The 19681-nt window shown below is 52.5% G+C and overlaps 6 protein-coding genes across 8 annotated transcripts; 3 read left to right on the top strand and 3 right to left on the bottom strand.

The window, feature by feature from the left end:
- Positions 1-5294: 5294 nt before the first annotated feature.
- Positions 5295-7518, bottom strand: H257_02214 (hypothetical protein). Its single transcript, XM_009825754.1, has one exon. It carries the CDS (start codon positions 7403-7405, stop codon positions 5366-5368), a length of 2040 nt encoding a protein of 679 aa, XP_009824056.1. The 5' UTR covers positions 7406-7518; the 3' UTR covers positions 5295-5365.
- Positions 7519-7652: 134 nt separating this feature from the next.
- H257_02215 (hypothetical protein) lies at positions 7653-10740 on the top strand. The gene is made up of 3 exons (XM_009825755.1): positions 7653-8410; positions 8462-9475; positions 9543-10740. The coding sequence occupies exons 1-3, from the start codon at positions 7688-7690 to the stop codon at positions 10680-10682; spliced, it is 2877 nt and encodes a 958-aa protein (XP_009824057.1). The 5' UTR covers positions 7653-7687; the 3' UTR covers positions 10683-10740.
- Positions 10741-12215: 1475 nt separating this feature from the next.
- Positions 12216-12864, bottom strand: H257_02216 (hypothetical protein). The gene has a single exon (XM_009825756.1). It carries the CDS (start codon positions 12826-12828, stop codon positions 12247-12249), a length of 582 nt encoding a protein of 193 aa, XP_009824058.1. The 5' UTR covers positions 12829-12864; the 3' UTR covers positions 12216-12246.
- Positions 12865-12941: 77 nt separating this feature from the next.
- On the top strand, positions 12942-14512 carry H257_02217 (hypothetical protein). Its single transcript, XM_009825757.1, has one exon. It carries the CDS (start codon positions 12955-12957, stop codon positions 14422-14424), a length of 1470 nt encoding a protein of 489 aa, XP_009824059.1. The 5' UTR covers positions 12942-12954; the 3' UTR covers positions 14425-14512.
- Positions 14513-14637: 125 nt separating this feature from the next.
- Positions 14638-15496, bottom strand: H257_02218. 2 transcript variants are annotated; one of them, XM_009825759.1, is made up of 3 exons: positions 15277-15496; positions 14991-15211; positions 14638-14938 (listed from the first exon to the last, which is right to left on the bottom strand). In XM_009825759.1, the coding sequence occupies exons 1-3, from the start codon at positions 15460-15462 to the stop codon at positions 14800-14802; spliced, it is 546 nt and encodes a 181-aa protein (XP_009824061.1). In that variant the 5' UTR covers positions 15463-15496; the 3' UTR covers positions 14638-14799. The 2 variants fall into 2 exon arrangements, with proteins under 2 accessions (XP_009824061.1, XP_009824060.1); XM_009825758.1 differs by having other exon boundaries at positions 14638-15211.
- A 150-nt stretch (positions 15497-15646) lies between these two features.
- H257_02219 lies at positions 15647-19656 on the top strand. 2 transcript variants are annotated; one of them, XM_009825761.1, is made up of 8 exons: positions 15647-16906; positions 17022-17144; positions 17692-18006; positions 18061-18198; positions 18695-18827; positions 18911-19135; positions 19186-19353; positions 19402-19656. In XM_009825761.1, the coding sequence occupies exons 1-8, from the start codon at positions 15671-15673 to the stop codon at positions 19464-19466; spliced, it is 2403 nt and encodes an 800-aa protein (XP_009824063.1). In that variant the 5' UTR covers positions 15647-15670; the 3' UTR covers positions 19467-19656. The 2 variants fall into 2 exon arrangements, with proteins under 2 accessions (XP_009824063.1, XP_009824062.1); XM_009825760.1 differs by having other exon boundaries at positions 18911-19353.
- The last annotated feature ends 25 nt before the right edge of the window (positions 19657-19681 follow it).

Below are 19681 nucleotides of genomic sequence, written 5' to 3' on the forward strand. Positions count from 1 at the left end.
ATCAAGCGTAACCAGCGTGCATGGCTCGTATCGTACTTGGCTAACAAGAAGACGGGCACTGGATACAACCCCCTCCTCCTCCTCCGACGCTTTTCCGCTCGACATGGACTTTCGAGACAACGACCTGGTACAAGAAAACGGAGCCAGGAAGGACTGGAGGACACGCGCGACATCTTTGCGGCAGAATTTCATCGTGAGTATCGTGCCCATGGGTCGGAAAGCGTGTACAACGTAGACGAGACATGTATATATTACGATATGCCGCCTAACTACATTTGGGCTCTTCGCGGTGGCAGCTCGAAGATCTCGTCGGGGGAGAAGCACTCCATGCGAATGACTGCAGTCTTGACTGCCAAAGCGGATGGAACGAAGCTTCCTACTTTATTCATCATGAAGGGTATACCTGGTGGCCGCATTGATGCGAATGAGTTTCCGACCTTTCCCGACGGTCACTCCTACGCTGTTCAAGAAAAAGCCTGGATGGACGGTCGCGTTTGGAAGACTTACCTGCGCACGGTGCTGCATGACGACATCGAAGAAGCGTCCGTTATCCTTGTGGATAATTTCGAATCGCACGTGTCTGAGGCTTCCTACAAAATTGTCAACGAAGAGCTTGGATCGCACCTCTGCCCATTGCCGCCGAATTCGACGTCCATATGCCAACCCCTTGACGTCAGCGTGATGGCTCCTTTCAAGCGGCGCCTACGGGAACTGTGGCTTTACGAAGACATCATCACGGGATATGACGACGATCCATTTTCACTTACCGCTCGTCAAAAACGGTTGGCCTTGATCAAGAGAGCCATCGCCGCTTGGGACATGGTGTCCACGGAGACGATTCGTGGCAGCTTTGAAAAGGCACTTCCTCAGGAGCCAATGGATTGTCAATCATTCGATTTTGTACGGTGTGTTTATATCATTAGATTTTTGTATGAGCCGCAATGATTTAAAAAAAAATAGGAAAAAGTTTGACACTCCCCATGAATTGAACCCGGGGTCCTTCCTCTATACTGGACCTCGGCTTCTTCGCATCGATTCAATCCCTACAGTACAAGTCCATGAGTCGCACTGTCGACGATGTGATTCGCTCGACCCTCGCTGCGTTCGAAGAGCTGAGGTAAGAGAAGCTCGAGAGCGTCTTTCCCACGTTTCAGTCAGTGATGCGACTGATCCAAAGGCAACCACTACGTCTTGCCTCACCTGAAGTAGGCCGCTTTGCGACGCGCTGGACTTCTGATGCAGAATGTGTCTTGTTTTGTGTCCCTTCTTTTGTAGGCTAGGACTTAATGACCAATGAAAATCTTGTATATCCTGATGAGCCAATAAAATCAATTTGTTCACAGTAATGTAGAAAAAGTGTGTTTTTCTTTTGGCATATTAATGTGGGACAAAGGAAGTAATTGTTATGCCGTCGCACTAAACCATTGCGCCACCGCGTCAAACGCTTACGCTTGTTCCGTGTTTGCTGTATCAATTATAATTGGCACTCTATGATTAAATGGCCTGCCAAAATGCAAGAATTTGACTTCGACAATAGAACTCAACACATCAAAAGTTGACGCATAATTTAATCTCCTCCAAAATTTAAATCATTTCAACAGTGATTTGAATATTATTTTGACTACCCGGATGCCATTGGTCGAAATGAAAACCGAATTTCGAAGTACAGTAACCAATCAGATGATGCAAAGGTCGAAAAGTCGAAGGTAAAAGTAGGCCTTGCATTCTGAATTCCCCTGTAGCTCTTTTGACGAGCCTGTGCTTTGTCAAGGTTCTCAAGTGCCATCTTGACTAATGCTTTACGTTGTTCGGAAAAGTTCTTCGCGTACTCATTCAAAGTTTCAACTTGATTAAGAACGAGGTTACGCAACTTTCTGCCCGTGTCCACTTCGAATGGAATGAGTCCCGTCGACGCTTGAATCAATCCTTGGTGCGCACACTCAATGGTGCCGAGGTGCTCTGACCAGTCATATCCGAGGTAACTGACTTGGCAGCGCAACGCATCTTCGAGTGTCCGATTTTGGCGCTCTGTGGCTCCATCGCCCTTCCAGCAGTCGTCATGAAGTGCTTGACTCCCATGATCTTCATGAGCTGCTGCCAAAACTGGCTGGTGAACTTGGAGTCACGATCACTGATAATGACCGCCGGTAGGCCATGGTACCGCACTATTGTGTCGAAGAATTCCTTGGCCACTTGAGGAGCATCGACAGTCGACGTCGTAGCACAGTACTTGGGTCGTTTGGACGTCTTGTCCACGCACGTCATGATCGCATCCTTGCCATTGGATACAGGCAAGCCCGTGATCCAGTCGATGGAAACCGTGTGCCAACACTCATCTGGCGACTTGATGGGAATCATCTTGCCGTTGGCTTTGGCACTGCTTGTCTTGTAGCGTGCACAGATTTCGCAAGCAGCGACGTAGAGCTTGACGTCATCCTCAAGTCCCACCAAGTAGTAACATTGTGCAATGTGAAGTTGCGTTCGACGCACACCTGGATGCGCCGTTATGCTGGTGTCATGACTCTGCGAAATGATCTCGCCTTTCAAGTAGTCGTCGTTCGACACACACAACTTCCAAACTTGGTCTTTCGACTTGACGAAATAGAGTCCATCATTCATTACGAACTTATTGTCGTTGGCAAACTCCTTCGTCTTCTCGTACGCCTTCAGGAACCGTTTTTCAGGTTCGAGTCCATCTTCACCATGCTGTACGATACTTCTTCCGCGTGATGGATGACGAGTTGTTGAGGAACTTCGACTTCGACACTACCAACGCACTCCTCCCCTGGGGAAGGCAAGTCCATCAACAACTGCGGTAATACCCTGCCATGCCCAGGAAACTCAACAGCTCCTTGCGATTCGTGGGAGAAGCCCACTTCTCAATCACGTGCACTTTGCTTGCGTCAACTTGCAGGCCATCAGCAGAGATGGTGTGGCCCAGAAAGTCAACCTTGTCCACAGCAAACGCACACTTCTCAAGCCGCGCATACAGTTTTTCCTTGCGCAGGACTTCTAAGACAATGCGCAAATGCTGAGTGTGTTCCTCCATAGACTTGGAGTAAATGCAAATGTCGTCCAAGTACACAACTACAAACGGGAACTTGTCGAAAAGTGAACGCATGAGGCGTGACCAAATTCCTGGCATCCCAGCCATTCCTATCGGGGCAACACACCACTGCAATATCTCCTTGTGCGTGCGAAATGCCGTGTACTTGCGTGCATGTGGAATCACAAGCATTTGATGGTACCCGGACGCAAGGTCGATCTTTGTAAGGACCACGCATCCAAACATCTTGCTGAATAGGTCCTCGATGTTGGGTAAAGGGATCTTGGGGATTTCCGACTGGGAGTTCACATGCCTGTAGTCAAGAACCCAATGGATTGGCGTGTTTGCCGTTGCCGTCTTCAACCACACTTGACGTGACGGCATCTTCCCGTTCTCATCCTTCTTGGGGACACCAAAGATGATGGAAACCCAATCACTCGTAGCCCGAGATGCGAACAGCCTTGGAGCGAATGACATGTTTGCCCAACCGGTGTCGAGAGAGCGAATTTGTTGCTCCAGAGTTAATAAGAATTTTTACGACTTTGCCATTCATTACGCCAGACTTTACCATCAATGGCATTCTGCCGCTCTCCGGACATCGTCCGACTTGCGCTTTCGACACCGCAACGCCTTCAGCACCGTTTTCTTCCATGGCACCAAACGTGATGTACTCCACATCTTTGTCGCTTGGTGCTTCTTCGGCTTCTACGTTGTTTTGCCTGCCTGGAGGTCCATTACCCGAGATCGTTTTCTTCGGCTTTTGGCACGCAGCTGCAAAGTGCCCAAAACCTTGGCAATTGAAGCAGCGCAACTTACTGCGGTCCTTCTTTCGGGCTTTGCGAACGTTGATGTTGTCGACCTCCATGTCCGCTGACTCGTTCGACTATGGAGGAGCAGGAGGTGGATCCTACCTCATCTGCATCCGCTCAACCACCGCGGATGGACTTGTCATGACGCTGCGACAACGACACCACATGTGCTCGCTCGTACTCCAGAGCTACCTTGATCGCACTCGTCAACGACTTGCACTGCCGGTACTTCACTTCCTCCCGGGTTTTGAGCTTTAAACCACGGGTAAAAACGTCACTTTGTCTAACTCTGACAACTCTTGAACGTCTGTGCACACTCTGCGGAACTTCTCCACGTACTCGAACAAGTTGCTGCACGAGCGCTGCTGAAGCGTGAACAAGCGATCGCGCAAACGCTCTTGGAGATCATCAGGCTCGAATCAACCGGAACCGGTTTTGACAAAAGTGCGCTGTTGATTTCTTCTTCCAAAAAACTTGACGCAACTGCCAAATTTGTCTGGACTTCAACGATTTTGTCCAAAACGCACTTAATCCGGATACTTCCGACCGTCCCGTTAAGTCGGACCAGATCCCGCTTGAAACGCTCGTCGACTCGCTGGGTTGCTTGGAGCTTCTCACTGAGGCTCTTTCTTATCGCGTCCAAATTCTCAACGTCAGGCTCGTCGAGATATTGGATGGTCTTAAACGAAACTAGGCGGTCAGGTACTTGGGTAGCCTTTCGCTTAAGATCGTTTCGCTCGCGCTTGATTTCGCGTCCACTCGCAACCGCTTCTTTCGCGGCCTTCTTGTTCTTGCCCATAAAATGGGGGTCCGGTGACAATAAACTTCACACGCAACAAATGTCTTTATTAACTGTCGACTCAACCTCTACCGACCCTGATGCCGGATACTAAGGAGAGTGCCGTCGTAATAAAAGAACACCTGAGCGATCACTAACTCAACACTAGCCGCCGTGAAAGGTCGCAACTGAACCTTCGCCTGAGCTAGATAGAGTAACCTTACAACCTACGAGCTATGCCCTTGGAAGTAAGTCCTTGTTGTCAACCGTGCGTGCTACCAACTGTAGGGAGTTGATAACGCAGAGGAAATTGTAAACTGATTGATTGGCGTAATCTACATGCATGACTACTCTGACTATACTATATCTAATGCTATACATACAGTACGTACGCTCTGCAGAAGGAACTTCTGGTGTCCATGGCCAAGCACGCCGCACGCCAATCGAGCTTGGTCGTAAACTGACGTCAACAGTGACGTCTGTTCTGATTGGTCGATAACCCTATGACGCCACTGGAGTGACGTCGCTACACGTCATGTGAGCACCTTGCAGCAGTGCATTTTATGCCAAACAATAGTACAGGCAACTAAACCACTCACCTCCAAACATGACCGTCATGCAACGATAGAAAGTGCACGCACAAGTACTATTAATAGTATGTCTGGATGTGTCGCTTGAACAATTTAAAACCTTGGCGTCTTGCACAAAAACAACAAGTGCAAACTGACGACGTTACACTATTGACGTCTTGATCGAATTATCAATTCTTTCGCCAGTACAGCCAAAGTACCGTTGGTTCAAACCCGCCCATCCTTGAATCCGAATGGGCGTGGCGCCGCTGAGCACGCCGTCCAACATGGCCTTTGACGGCTCGCCTCCTTGGATCTTCCACATGGCTTTGAAGTCCTCTGGGTACTCCGAGTGCGTCCCTGGCAAGCAGTGCTCGTACACCATCACGACCATCTTGTCCATCTCGTCGTCGGCGTCGGCGTCGGCTAGACCTTGCGCCCTCGCTTGCACCAGCACATCGTAGCGCCACGCGAGAAACGTGAGGCTGTCTACGTCCGTCACGTCCATCACAACGTGTTGGTCATCATCCTCATAGTCTTCCGAGTTGGCTTGAAGCTCCATGTTGGCGGTGTGATTCATGCCAGCGTGGTCGCAGTGGCTGTACAACGTACCCAACAACCCCGTGAGGTTGTACCGGTAGCTGTGCACTCCCAAGTTGGTCGTGTCGGCAATGTCTCCGTACGTGAGTGGCACATGCTGAAACCACGGCCGCGTGACAGCGTACTCGTCCACACTGGTCGGCACGCCGTCGACTGGCAGCCGCAACCCCACGGGGGACGTCGCCTTGACCACCATCGTATTGTTGATCACACATCCCTGAAAGTTCCCCGGGTGCAATTTGGCTTGTTCTTTCGTCAATTTGAGTGGACGGACGCGGCATCGGTGGTGGATCGCCGCCAAAATGTCTATGGTGGCGTGGTGGCCGTAAAAGACGGGGTCTAGCGCTGCCACGACGAAGTTGGCCAGCGCCGCGGACAGCGTAAAGTGAAACACATCATGGGGCGACCGCTCGATGCGCAGGGACAGCGCCGTCATGCCGTCATCGGCGTCAAACAAGACGCGCTTGATGGACGTGAACGACAGCGCGGTCGAGTTGAAGTACGTGCGCGTCCACGCGCCGCGGGGGATGCAGCGCATGCAGTCGGAGCCAGGCACTGCACATGCATGGGATGCGGGAAAGGCGTCGACGCACTTGAAGTGGCTGAACGCAAACCCGGCGAGCGGCTGGGAGCTCAAATGGCCGCTGGTGGAGCCCCCGAGTCCGGCTAAGAAGGGCGAGCACGACTCGAGGGACGTGCACTTGCCGTGGAGGTAGTTGAGGTTGTGCTGGATGTAGTCAAAGTAGGGCAGCGTCACACACGCGAATCGACGACCGAGCGACCGCAGCATATTCTCGTACCCCAAGATGAACTTGCGGTGCCACAGCAGAAACACGCAGCTGTCGTGCGCCTCGCCCAGCGTTTCGGCGTGGATGTCCACGAAGAGTTGGTGGAACCCGCGATCCATGGCGAGTGCCACCGCTTGGACAAACAGGTGTTGATCGTTTGTAGAAGTTGCTTCCCAGGATCGACGGATGCGAGGGGGACACAGGGGGGATGGTGGGGGCGGTACTGGCAACCGTTGCATCAAGTCATTCAACGCGAGGGAGCGTGGGGGGATGATAGGGAAGGCTTGGGCGCCGTCGTAAACACACCACACAAGGGACAACTTGGAGGATTGAGCAGCTGAGCAAGTGGACCAGCCACAACCAACGGAACGAACGGATGGACTGAGCATGTTTGTGAAGGATCTACACTTTGTTGTGTCCTCCAAACACAACTGCGATGTGTAGTCCCAGTGAGACGCGCCGGTGGTATACCATGTCCACGCAGGACCAGAGCAGTTTGTGAAGCCATCGTTGTCGTCGTCGTGTTCCCATGCGATGCTGCTGCATGGAGCCACCTGGTCCACCGTGGCAAAGAGACCGTCTACAAAGTTGGGATTCACGTCGTAGCGTGGACATGAAGTGGCGTGGGCTTGAGCGATTGACGCCAACCTGTCGCTCCAGGCGATCGGGCGAAGGTCGTGGGCATCGCGGAGGACGTTGTGTTCATGAACAAGTTGACGCTGAAGGAAGAATGTCGAAGAGACTGGCGGCGTTGGAATTGCATGCACCATGCTGACCCCAGCGCAGATGACCCACGACACAAGCTCCATATGCATGTTGAAGGCAATTTCAAAATGGCGCTACCTGTATGGAATGGCGGACATTGCACATTGAAGTGCACTGGCTATGCGTTGACGAATCTAAGTCAAAAGAGCTCAACGAATTCGCACTAAATAGTCTTGTGTTTGGATTGGTTGAAAAGATTACGAAGTTGGCTGTGTTTCGAAAATCGAATGGCCAAATTTTGACCAATGAAATCACGTCAATGAACCGAAGCGATCTTTCGACGTTCTCTGCATTTGCCGATTCATTCGATCCTTGCTTTGAGCTCGCTCAAGATGGACCTATGGCGGCAACTGAGTGCGTACTGGGGTGTTCCCAGCGACGTCGAAGAGACAGAAGAACAAAAATTTAACAGGGAACGTCGCCAGGCCAAGCTACGTCTCCTCAGCCGAAGCCAGCGAGGTGTCATGCTCGACGACTTGAAGTCCTCCGTTGCGGAGGTTCTGCAGCTAGTGGTTCAGCAACAAGTTGCGCAAACGCACGCCGCATCGTCCGCCACAATGGAGAGCACTGATGACGACAAGCATAAGAAACCTCTCCTCCTCAACGACGACCTCCAGGCGGTGTCCAAGTTGTGCGCGACGCTGGATAGGTGCTTCTCGCACGGCCTCCGGCGCGTTGAGAACGATGACCAGCAATCGGTCAAGTTCTTCGGACTGCTCAAGTGGACGTGCACTCGACTGGGTGCGATTCACCAGCAGCGCATGGCGTGCGGCGAGGATGGCGCCGGGAGCGCAAATTTGTCTAAGCAAGCAGTCCAGCTCGCGACATCGTCTTTGGAGCCCGAGCTACCGCGCAACGTGCGCGGCTTCCTTGCGTGTGTGCGCACGGCCAACGATCTGTCGAATGTCCATCAAGACGAAGGGAAGGTGCGCGCCTTCCTCCGCCAAGCCCTGAACACGCACATCCTGCTCGAATGCATGAAGGTGACCCTGAACGAGGCCAACCAGGACCTCCTCGTGTCGTACTTCACCGAACATGCCCTGTTCCGTCAACAGGTACAAAAGCTCAATCTCCAAATTTTGTTCACTTTACCTTTTTACGTGCAGGACGAAGTAGCAGTGTTCCTCGGGCTTCTTGAGGGCCTCGACACACTCTCGTTCGGGTTCCTCGTCAACGACCCGCGCTTGGACCTGTCGCCCGACATCCAGCCGTTCCTGACGCCTCTGCCCAAGCCCATGGCACAGGCCGCCGTGGCGCCGCCCGCCGACCTGATCGATCCCGAGGACATGGTGCAAGGTCGCGTGCGGCTATCGGGAGAAGACTACGAGTGCAACCTCCTCGCGGCCAAGCTCATGTCGCACCGCGAGCTCAACCACGAATTCGACAAGTCCACGAACGGGAACCCCCTCGCGGCCGTTCTGAGCCGGGCCAAAACATCGCAAGCGCTGGACGACGCCGCGTCGGCCGTGCTGCGCTTCCTCGAGATCGGCCTCCCCGAGTACGACGTGTTCGGCGCGCCCTTGCTCGAAGTCGTGTGCAATCCGTTCCTGTGCGGCCTCGCGCGCTTCGACACGTCGCTGGGCCTGCCGGACGTGGTAGAGGCGTGCGTGTGCTATTTGCACCGGAAGTTGGCGACGCCGGGGCTATTTCAAGTGCACTTGGCGTCCGAGCACGTGCTGGACCTCCGTGATGCCATCGAAGAGCTCGGCGGGTTCCATAAAAGTATGGCCATCGACCCCCACGAAGTCATCTCGGTCTTGTTGCAGTACCTGTGGGAACTACCCGACCCCCTGCTCACCGAGGACCGCGCGGACGCATTCTTGGCCGCCGCGAAAGCCCCCGATGACAAGCAGGCCGTCCGCCACCTTCGGCTGCTCGTGAACGACCTCCCGTGGTATGTGAAACCAGTGCTTGAGCGCCTCTTGCACTTGTTTGCTCGGGCGTTGGAGCCGGAATTCAGTGCCAAGAACGGCCTGAGTCCGCAGTCGCTGAGTCTTCTGCTGGCGCCGCTGCTGCTGCGATCGGCACGGACGTACCGATTCTCTGAACTGGACGAGCCCGCGATCAGACGTTTTCCGGTGGCAGGGCACGTCCCCGTCAAGCATCGGTTCCCGTCCACGGTACTACTAGTATTACTAGAACGTACGTTTCTCTGTGTGGTGTATGACGACGTGTTTGTGTATGTAGGTGTACAACGAATACCCGAGTGAGATTGCAGACCGGCTAGCGGCGGAAGCCCACGCGATGCGCAAGTTGAAGCAACAGGCTGAAGAAGGTGCGGGCGTCGTGGAGCTGCTAATTGTGCACCAAGCGACGATCCTTCACGACATCCGCCAGCATTTGACGGCGCGGCGGTCTAAGCTCCAGGCTAAAGTGGAGACGATGGAGGGCGTCCGCGGGCGTCTGGACGTGCCCGTCGACGTCTCGCAGCCGTACCATGTGTCGGTGCTCAAGAAACTGTGGGACGGACTGCTGCCGCTGGACGAGACGGCGGCCGACTACTCGGCCAACTTGGCGCTAGAGGCGGCGGACTCGGTGGATGTGGCGGCGTTGCTGCGGTCGTCGCGGTGGCTTCAAAGCGGCTTCCACACCAAGGACCCGCTGGGGGGGTTCCGTGGCGGGGGGCTCTTGTCCGTCGAGTGTCTGGCGTTCTTTGTGCACGAGTACAAGGACAAGGCGCAGACGATGCTCCGCCGGAACGCCCTCTCGGGGGGTAATCGGTACCCGTTCCCCGTGGCCGCGATAAACGTCATGCGCATGATGCTCAAGCTGCTCATGCTGGACGCGGCGCCGGCGACGTCGAGCTCACTGATTCTGCACGCCGAGACGGGGGTCGACACGATCCTGAGCATGCAAGTGGCGGAGCGGGTGTCCCGGACGCCGTTTTGGAAAGTGTTTGACGATGACGATGGAAGGGCGTTCGAGCGGCTGTTTAGTATGGCATTCATGGTGCTCGACTTGCACTGGCAGCGGTCGGGGGCGACGCAGATGGGGTTCAACCCGGTGCTGGACACGACTCGGCGGCAGATGGGATGGCTGCTGGAGCAAGCGCCGCGCGACATGGACGAGATGTGGACGACGTGGATGCAAGTGCGCGAAGGTACGGTGAAGAAGGTCACGAGTGCGGGACTGCCTCGAGAGGATGGGGGGGGGATGATCAATGAGGAGCGCCGCCATGCCAAGGAGGTGCTAGACCAGGGGACGGCCAATGATTTGGTGGATTTTTCAACGGCAGACACGAAGAAGAAGACGGAGGAAGTGGAAGAGGGGGGCTTTGACATGATCAAGGACGGACGGCTGTCGCCACTCGACATTGATGCCATCTAGGTAGTAGTCGATAATATATATACTAACTACAGTAGTACTTGGTTATAGCCAGACTCGATGATGATGTAGCTACTTACTGTATATAGCTAGCTACTGTAGATACCCAAGCAATTGATACTTGGTTTGCCGGATTGACGAATGATATAATGATAAGATTTAGAAAATAATTCTACTGTACTTCGAAGTAAAATATTAATGAAGACTGCTAATGTGGATGAATTTCCAGACCCCGTCGAATCGAATCACGAATCCACGCTATTGGCTACTCCAATTTTATATATCTTAGATATATGGTGAAACAATCACGAAACATGCATACTATTAGTAGTACTACGTAATTTACTGTGGACAGATATCAACACGCCCCACCATAGGCAACCACAGCACAGACGCTGCTACACGTACAGTACAGTACCTCCTCCACCAGCATAGAAGTGGTGGTACAACCAGCATAACAGCGGCGGTACGTTGGTTTTCGTTCATGGAAATGCTCGACTAGGACTTCAAGATGGACCAAGTGGTCCCGAATCGCGTGGTCGGGCTCGCCAACTTGACGTTGGCGCCGTCCTCGCTGACCAAAGCGGTGCAGCGCCAGGCGGATCTGGTGCTGCGCAAGTCCGCGACGCGAGGAAATGTGCGGGAACTCCTGCCAGGACAGACGGTCGTCCTTGACACTGCGCGGACCTTCGAGACCCAGCAACATGACTGTATGCTGGACCCGATGATGTGCATCCCGGCGGACTCCTCACACTTCGTACAATAACTAGTTACTGGAAAGTCAACGTGATGCACATGTTAGACGAACTGTTTTGCTCTCGCGTTCGTTTAGTTAGAATGACGGCAGTCGCAAGGCAGTACAGTCGTTAGGTGGAGAGATACTTTGCGGCATTGTTCACAAAGTCGGTGTTCAAGACTAAGGACATCACCTCCGCGTGCACTGGGACCTCTTATGACAACAACAATATTTCACCTGTTAGCACAACAACAATATTAACGTTAAGTTATGGCGCCACTCGAGGTGCGCGGCATGCAGTGCCTCATTTACATGGCGGTCGACGTCTTGGCAGTACAAACATCATGATTATGAAGTTACACTGTACCTGTACAGTAGCGAAGTGCATTTAACACTGTTCGATTGGAGCTAAGTGACATGTCCCTGGGGTCACCAACATCGAAGTTGATGCAGTTGGATTAGTTGATTGTCTCCAGTCGTGCCAACACCGAACTGCTTCAGTCAATCTGCAACGCCAGTGATAGTATGAGCGAAGCGTGCCTGTGATTGCTGCTGGGTGTACCGGATTGTTGGCAGGCTGTACATGGTAGCAACGTCGTACTCGGAGTAAGTCTGGTGTGTTTCGTAGTTTGTTTCGTAAATACCCAGATAAAGGGAAATATATTTGAGCTCGGCTGCATACTATTAATAGCACTACTATGGGAGGTAGTAATTTTATTATTAATAGACTCTCAGTACTCCGGAGTCCCTTCTTTTTCGATCACAAGAAGTCGATAATGTGGCTAGAGTGAAGAATAGGCTGGGAACAAGGAAACATGTTTCGATTTGTATTCAGTCAAACCCTTGGCGCATTTTCATCTCTGTCTCCGACTTCCATGACTTGAAGTCGCTGCCGATGCCCGACTGGCCCTTGAGCCGCTGCTGCTTCACGCGGTCCTTCCCGCTCGCCTTGTCCGTGTCAGCATTTGCCCCTTTCCTCTTATGTCCGTGGTGGTCACTCGCGTTCTTCTGATGCTGGCGGGGTAAATGCTTCGTGCGCTTTGGAATGCCTTGATCGACGCCAGGGAACTGATACATGGACCCTACCTTTGCGCTCGAAGCTGTCTGTTCATCCTCGTGATCTACACGTGCGATCGACGGCGACCACTCCACAGGCGGGGGCGGCAGCTTTGTGAGGGATTCCTTGTCGATGTCGAATGTGTCCAAGCTGGCTTTCTTCGGCTTAACGAGGAACGAAGGCGTTTTGGTTTCCTTGAAGATGTCGTCCACACGCGGAAGTACGATGGTAGGTGTCTTCTTCACAGGAAGCACCACTGGCGCAACCTCTTCGTTGTCGGACGCACTGCTGCTGTCGCTGTCGCTGTAGTCGGCGGCAAGAAGCGACATTCGAATGTGGATATGCAGGAATGGCATAATCGGAATATTATTGGCTATAATGCTAGAAATGGAGGTATATGATTGGTTGGATGCGTTTTATTTCAAAATGTCGACCTACTCCACCACACAGTTTCATTTTCGTTTTTCACCTTCGGTTGATACATGATTCCGTTGGGACGGAAACCTGATGCGGCGCCGCGTCGCCTTGGCGTCGGGAGCTCCCGCGGCCCGGCGTCGCTGGTGGGAAGAGGTCCAAACTCACTTCCTGCGCCGAACAATGCCGGGGAGGTTTTCGACGAGGAGTACACTTTGCGGTTGATTCCGTCGATCAAGAAGTACAACGTCGGCCGCTTCAGCGAAGGTCAGATGCCGACGTTGTCCAAATGTGTGCAGCCGATCAAGATGTTCAAGGAACCCGAGCGTGAGATTGAGGATGACGAGGAGGTGAAGGAAGAGCCACAGGGATGGAACCCCGCGCTGCGGAAGAAGCGGCGCCGACGCCGAAAGGACAACCGCATCAAGAACTGGATCATCCAAGAGAACGACTCGAAGACGCTCTTCTCCGGTACGGTGGAAGGTGGAGTGACGTCGTCGTACATGCTCATGGTGAAGGTCCCGAACAAGAACGAGTTCCAGATGTTTCCCGTGGAGGACTGGTTCCGTTTCAAAAAACCGATCACGTACCCGACGTTGACGTTGCTGGAAGCGGAATCCATGGCCGTGGAGAAGAAGCGCGCGGTGGAGCGTTGGGTGATGAAGCATGAGCGGAAGGACGGAAACGACGTGGCGCCGTCGACGTCCATGATCACTGGCGCGTTGCGCACGGTCAAGTCCACCGAGGACGACGAAGGCGGCAGCACGATCTTTGCCGAGCCCAAGGCCCCGCGGCGCGCTCGCGGGGGAGCCATGGCCAAGAAATCGGGCAGCGAGGTCGACGCCACAGGCGACGACGGCGGCGATTTCACCGAGATCTTTAGTGACGACGAGGGGCAGCAAGAGGTGGAGAAGACCAAGAACGACATCGCATCCGAGAGCAGCGAGGACGAATTCGAAGACGATGCGACCAAGAAGCCACTGACGGACGAAGGAAAGGCGCTCCAGGATCTGGTGAAGCGGACGAAGGAGCAGAGCGAGAACCCCGCGGGCACCGCCGCGACCGCCGCCTCCGCCGACGCGAATCGGGACGACAGCGACGACGACGAGAGCAAGCAGGACAAGGACACGACGGTCGTCAAGCGCTTTGACTTTTACGGCAACCCCGTCAAGGAAGCGGTCCCTCTCGTGGTGGCGGCGGATGGAGGCGTGAGCGGCGGTGCCGCGTCGGCGGCGACCGATCCGGAGAAGCGCAAGTTTGACGGGGATGGGGACAAGCAGGGACATGCCAAGAAGCCCCAACTTGGCGCCCCATCGAAACCGTCGGCCGCCCCCAAGTTGACGGAGGCGCTGATCCAAGAAGAGCTGATCCGGTACGGCGGGCGCATGAAGACGAGGGACTTACTCAAGAAACTCAAGAAGCTGCTCGTGACGGCGCATGACAAGTCGCTGTTCAAGGATATTGTGCGCACGATTTGCGACGTCGAAGAAGACCCCGTCGACGGACGGTTCATGGTGCTCAAGGTGCAATTTCGCTGACGGCACTTTGGCCCCTTAAACACACAAATATGCATGAAAAGCTGGAAAAGTACCCTAAAAATACAAACAGGAAAAACGAAAATATTCATTTACTGTGTGGTTTCTCGTTGAAATTTAAATCGATTTGATTGGCTACTTCAGAAGAGCTCAAAATTATTAACCAATCAAAATATTCTGAATGAAATTCAACCAATCAGATCAATTGTGGATCGGTTCCGTCAAATGAATGAAATTATAAAAGTCTTATTCCCATGGTATATTGTCAATTTGATACAAATTGATTAATTGACTGGGCGAGACTCGACGATCAAATCCGTCGACATGACGATCGGTGGTGGCTTGTCACAACAACGACGACTGAATATGCGTGAATAACTAGTAACGTTTCAGCTTAAATGTGCTTGCGCTTGCGTTTCTTGATTTGAGTGACCTTGGCGCTTTCGATGATGTCGTTCTTGCGCTCCCGCCACCGAAGAAAGTCCTGCGCGTCGTTGACTCCCGCAGCGTACAGGTCCTTTTCAAACTCGGTGAGCTTTCGTGTAAACTCCGTCGTGTCTTCGTCGTACGAGTTCATGGACTGGTCCAGTATCTGCTTGTACCGCTCGCCGCCGAAGGCCACACGCAAGATGTCTTCGATTTCTTGGGCGTCGGCCTCGTTCGTCAACAGCGGAAGCACGGCCTTCCCCAACTCGAAAAAGAATGGATTCATGTCGCGCAGATTCGCCGCCGACGGACCTGCTTTGATCACATTGCGATAGCGTACACTGAGGCATGTAGGGACAAGCACCTAGTACATACACCCCCATCGTTAGCTCGCATCGTTGGTTTTGATCTGACGGTAGTAGAACTTACGTCGACGGTTCCATGTTTCGCCAACGCCGTCGCCAGCCACACCGGCAGCTCCAGCTTTGTGTTTTGCAGGATATCGTCGCCTTCCGTAGAAGGATCCATGTAACCACATCCAGCCGCCTCGGTCTGGAACACGCACTGCACGCGCTCCTCTTCCGCTAGCAACTCGTCGACGCTGTAGTACCCCATGGCAAATGCACTTTTTCGTGGCGTTACGTATCCGGATATGTTGTGGCGGGAAATACAAGAGATTATTGATCTATGATCTAAACGAATACTAAATAAATGAATCATTTAAAGACCATCATTCATTTAGGAATGTAGGGCTTCGTACGTGCAGTGTGATTGGTCTGTGGAAACTTGGATTGGTGGAGTGAAGTTGCAATACACATTTGTCATGAGCACCCGGTTGTTTGTGCAGAACTTGCCCTTGTACGTGGATGACGAGAAGCTGCGCAAGCATTTCGCCGCACATGGCCAGGTGACGGACGCGTGTGTGGTCAAGACCAAGGACGGCAAGTCGCGGCGCTTTGGGTTTGTCGGGTTCAAAACCGAGACTCAAACCACGACGGCGCAAAAGTTCTTTGACAAATCGTTCATCGACACGACACGGATCAACGTGAAAGTGGCGCAGCCGCGCGAGTCGGACGAACTGGACCGTCCATGGAGCAAGTACTCGAAAGGCAGTTCACGGTACAAGGAAAAGCAAGCGCCAGTCGTGGAGGGTGCCGACGGCGACGAGTCGACGACAACAACAGATGCGAAGAAGGCCAAAGAGCCGTCCAAGGAAGCCGGCGGGTTTGACGAGTTTGTCGAGACCATGCAGCCTCGTTCGAAGACCAAGTTTTGGGCCAACGACGACGTGGTGGACGCGGCGAGTGGCGCCGGTCCAGAGACGATCCAGTCTATTCTGCACGACAGCAACGACTCGGACGACGAGTACGAGGACTTGGACACGATCCACGATGTCAACAAGCAATCAGCCAAGAAGGCCAAGACGGGTGGTGACGACACCGATGACGAAAGTGGTGACGACGACAGCATGGACAAATCCAAAGCATCATCGAAACAGACCATGTCCGACTTGGAATTTTTAAAAGCCAAAACCGTGCGCCGTATCGCAGACAGTGACGATGAAGAAGACAACGCCAGTGACAATAGCGATGACAATAGCGAAGATGACGACGCCGTGACCAAACTAAACCAACCCAGCCACGACGACGAAACGCCAGTGGCGCCGTCGGCACGGCTATTTATCCGGAATCTTCCGTACAGCTGCGTCGAAGAAGACTTGACCGAGTTGTTTGCCGGGTACGGTACGATTGTGGAGCTGCACATGCCCCTGGACGACAACAAGCGTACCAAGGGATTTGGGTTTGTGCTGTTTCAATCGATGGCCGAGGCGGACGCGGCGCGCGCGGCGCTGGACGGGAAAGCGTTCCAGGGACGACTGCTCCATGTATTGGCGGCCAAGGCCAAGCTCGAGCCCGTGGGGGTGGAGGACACGTCGACGCTCACGTACAAGCAAAGGAAGGAGGCGGAGCGCAAGGCCCTCGCAAACACCAAAGTCGGGTGGAATGCCTCGTACATTCGAGGGGATGCCACCGTCGATGCATTGGCGGCGCGGTTGCAGGTACGAGACTGGGAAAAGCCGTCGAGGCTCGATGATTTGGACAACGAAAGTGGTGTTGCTGGTGGTTAATATGGATGAAGCTCTCACATGAGGCTGCTGCTTCTCTTGTGGTTAGGTGAATAAGGGCGATATATTGGACAAGGAATCGGGCAACATGGCCGTGCGACTTGCCATCGGCGAGACCATCTTGTTACAGGAAAACCAATCGTTCTTTGAACAAGAAGGCGTTGATGTCAAGGTACCTACTTACCTATCTACCTACCTAATCTTCCTTAAAAGTACCTACCGTTATTATCCATTTACCCAAAAATCTGGTTGACTTTTGATTCTCCAAATCTATCGATCGATTCGTTATACTGAATTTTGCATGTAAAACGTGGTTCTGTGGTATGCTCCTTTCAGTTTCACACTAATTAGATGTTGAAGAAGGTTTCCTGCAATCTGATTGGCTCCATTCTTTTTGGCCGATTCGTCTATACATTCGATTGATTCCTTATAAAGTTTATAAATATTATTTTGTATTTCTCTAAAATTAATTACTTTGTATCAAAACGTATCTAAAAGAGTACGAATAAATAATATTTATCTTTAAATATAAACCATACACGAATTAAATATCCATGTCGCTCCAGTTTAGAATACAAACACTCCACGATATTATTGATTTGTTTTCAAAACGTGTCGACATTTTTTCTTTCAAATACGTTGCTGCGATTGTCGACTGGATGGGGGAATATATATCGAACGCATATTATATTTAAAATATATTTTTTTGTGGTTGTTAGGTGATGGAAGGCGCGGCGACGAAAAAGTCGAGCGCCGAGCGCAGCAGCACGGTGCTGTTGGTCAAGAACTTGCCGTTCTCGACGGACGAAACCGCGTTGGCGCAGCTGTTCCGAACGTATGGCGAACTCGCTCGGTTCGTGCTGCCGCCGTCGAAAACGATGGCGCTGGTCGAGTTTATGGAGGCGTCGGAGGCCCGCAAGGCGTTCCGAACGCTCGCGTACAAAAAGTTCCAGCATGTGCCGCTGTACCTCGAGTGGGCGCCCGTCAAGGTGTTCAAAGCCCCAGCGACCATGACCTACAGCGACAAGCTCAAGGTAATATCAGCCTCATCTCCATCAAGCTAAACGACTCAGGGACGGACGACGTAGGCCGCCAGCAACGGACCAGCCGCGGCGACTCGCCCCGATGTTGAAGCGGACAACGTCGCTGAACTGGACAACACCCTGTGTGTGAAGAATCTCAACTTTACCACCACCGAGGCTGTGTTGAAAGCAGCGTTTGAAAAGGTGGGATATTGTGTTTTTTGCAATCCTTTTTCTATATTTCTATTTCATTACAAGCGCGTGTATGCATGCATATCATATTTTGGTGCTTTCGAGTGAAATTTCATTGTGTTGTGGTTTCTTGTTGGAATTTAAATCGATTTGATTGGCTACCTCAGATGAGCTCAACATTATTAGCCAATCAAAACCTTCTCAATGAAATTCAACCAATCAGATCGATTGTGGATCGGTTTAGTCGGCGCGATTCGATTGCACCCCCTTCCCAAATATGTATATCAAATCGACAATAGATTGGTGGTTTATTTTGGCTTGGTTGGGATGGGGATTTATTTTGGTTTCAACGGGATGGTCGTAATATATTGGTGTTTTGGGGCTGGTATTATTATATTATTAAAATGAATTCTTGTGGTTATAAATTTGTGTCAATATACATATTATATACATATATATATATATATATATATATATATATAGACTGGATAATGTGAACTGGGAGTAGTGTGGCACGTTGCGCAAAGTGACGATTGCGAGGAAGAAGGACCGCAGCGGCAAATTGACCTTGTCGATGGGGTTTGGGTTTGTCGAGTTCGGCACGGCGGCCGCGGCAAAGAAGGCCATGCAGTCGCTGCAGGGTAAGGACGCATGACGACATATGGACGCCATCAAGGGGATGATGCCATGAGGATGAGAATGCTCAAGGATGCGCGCTGCGTAGGCAACTTGTTGGAAGGACATGCGATGGACATCAAAGTATCGAGGAAGCAATTGCAGCCGGCAAAGGCACAAGCTGCCAAATCTGCGGCGAATGTGCCGAAAACCAAAGTCATTTGCCGCAACATTGCGTTTGAAGCGACGGTCAAAGACGTCCGGGAGCTGTTTGCCGCGTTCGGCCAGCTCAAGACGGTGCGCATGCCCAAGAAATTTGACGGCAAACATCGAGGTAAGGTGCAATTGAGTGAAATGGAGGTTGACGACATGCACGATTCGCAGGGTTTGCATTCATCGAGTTCCTCACGGAAGCCGAAGCCAAGAGCGCGTTCGCGGCGCTGTCGTCGTCGCACTTGTACGGCCGCCATTTGGTCTTGGAGTGGGCTGAAGATGCAGACGACTTGGATACGCTGCGCGCCAAGGCTTCGCGAGATCTCAATTCCATTCAAGGTAAAGATCGATCGATCGTGAGATAGAGTGATGTCATGGATGACATAGACGGCCAACGAGCCGCCAAGCGGCGCAAGAACGCCGACGACGTCGAGGATGACCAAGAATTTTAAGTATTACTAGAGCTTGTTAAAGACATGCCCCTCCATCTTCACGGTCGAAGGATGCGGCATGCATGCTGCCAAAATGCACTGCGATCTTTGGACGTGAATGATTGGCTAAAATTAAGGCCGTTTCAGCCGCACAGAGGGTATCATCCGGATATCTCAGCCCAATTCCTTTAAAATACATTTGATTGTGATATCTGGTGCAGTGTAATATAATTCCA

Source organism: Aphanomyces astaci (assembly GCF_000520075.1).
Source record: "Aphanomyces astaci strain APO3 unplaced genomic scaffold supercont1.3, whole genome shotgun sequence".
NCBI lineage: Eukaryota > Oomycota > Saprolegniomycetes > Saprolegniales > Verrucalvaceae > Aphanomyces > Aphanomyces astaci.

Excerpts from the sequence above, each read along its gene's own strand:
- H257_02216 (XM_009825756.1), bottom strand. The coding sequence starts at position 12,828 with ATGCCATTCCTGCATATCCACATTCGAATGTCGCTTCTTGCCGCCGAC.
- H257_02217 (XM_009825757.1), top strand. The coding sequence starts at position 12,955 with ATGATTCCGTTGGGACGGAAACCTGATGCGGCGCCGCGTCGCCTTGGC.
- H257_02219 (XM_009825760.1), top strand. The coding sequence starts at position 15,671 with ATGAGCACCCGGTTGTTTGTGCAGAACTTGCCCTTGTACGTGGATGAC. Across the intron at positions 16,907-17,021 it reads CATTGGCGGCGCGGTTGCAG|GTGAATAAGGGCGATATATT; the intron begins GTACGAGACTGG and ends TCTTGTGGTTAG. Across the intron at positions 18,199-18,694 it reads TGAAAGCAGCGTTTGAAAAG|TGTGGCACGTTGCGCAAAGT; the intron begins GTGGGATATTGT and ends AACTGGGAGTAG.
- H257_02214 (XM_009825754.1), bottom strand. The coding sequence starts at position 7,405 with ATGCATATGGAGCTTGTGTCGTGGGTCATCTGCGCTGGGGTCAGCATG.
- H257_02218 (XM_009825758.1), bottom strand. The coding sequence starts at position 15,462 with ATGGGGTACTACAGCGTCGACGAGTTGCTAGCGGAAGAGGAGCGCGTG. Across the intron at positions 15,212-15,276 it reads CGAAACATGGAACCGTCGAC|GTGCTTGTCCCTACATGCCT; the intron begins GTAAGTTCTACT and ends TGTATGTACTAG.
- H257_02215 (XM_009825755.1), top strand. The coding sequence starts at position 7,688 with ATGGACCTATGGCGGCAACTGAGTGCGTACTGGGGTGTTCCCAGCGAC. Across the intron at positions 8,411-8,461 it reads ATGCCCTGTTCCGTCAACAG|GACGAAGTAGCAGTGTTCCT; the intron begins GTACAAAAGCTC and ends TTTTACGTGCAG. Across the intron at positions 9,476-9,542 it reads AGCATCGGTTCCCGTCCACG|GTGTACAACGAATACCCGAG; the intron begins GTACTACTAGTA and ends TTGTGTATGTAG.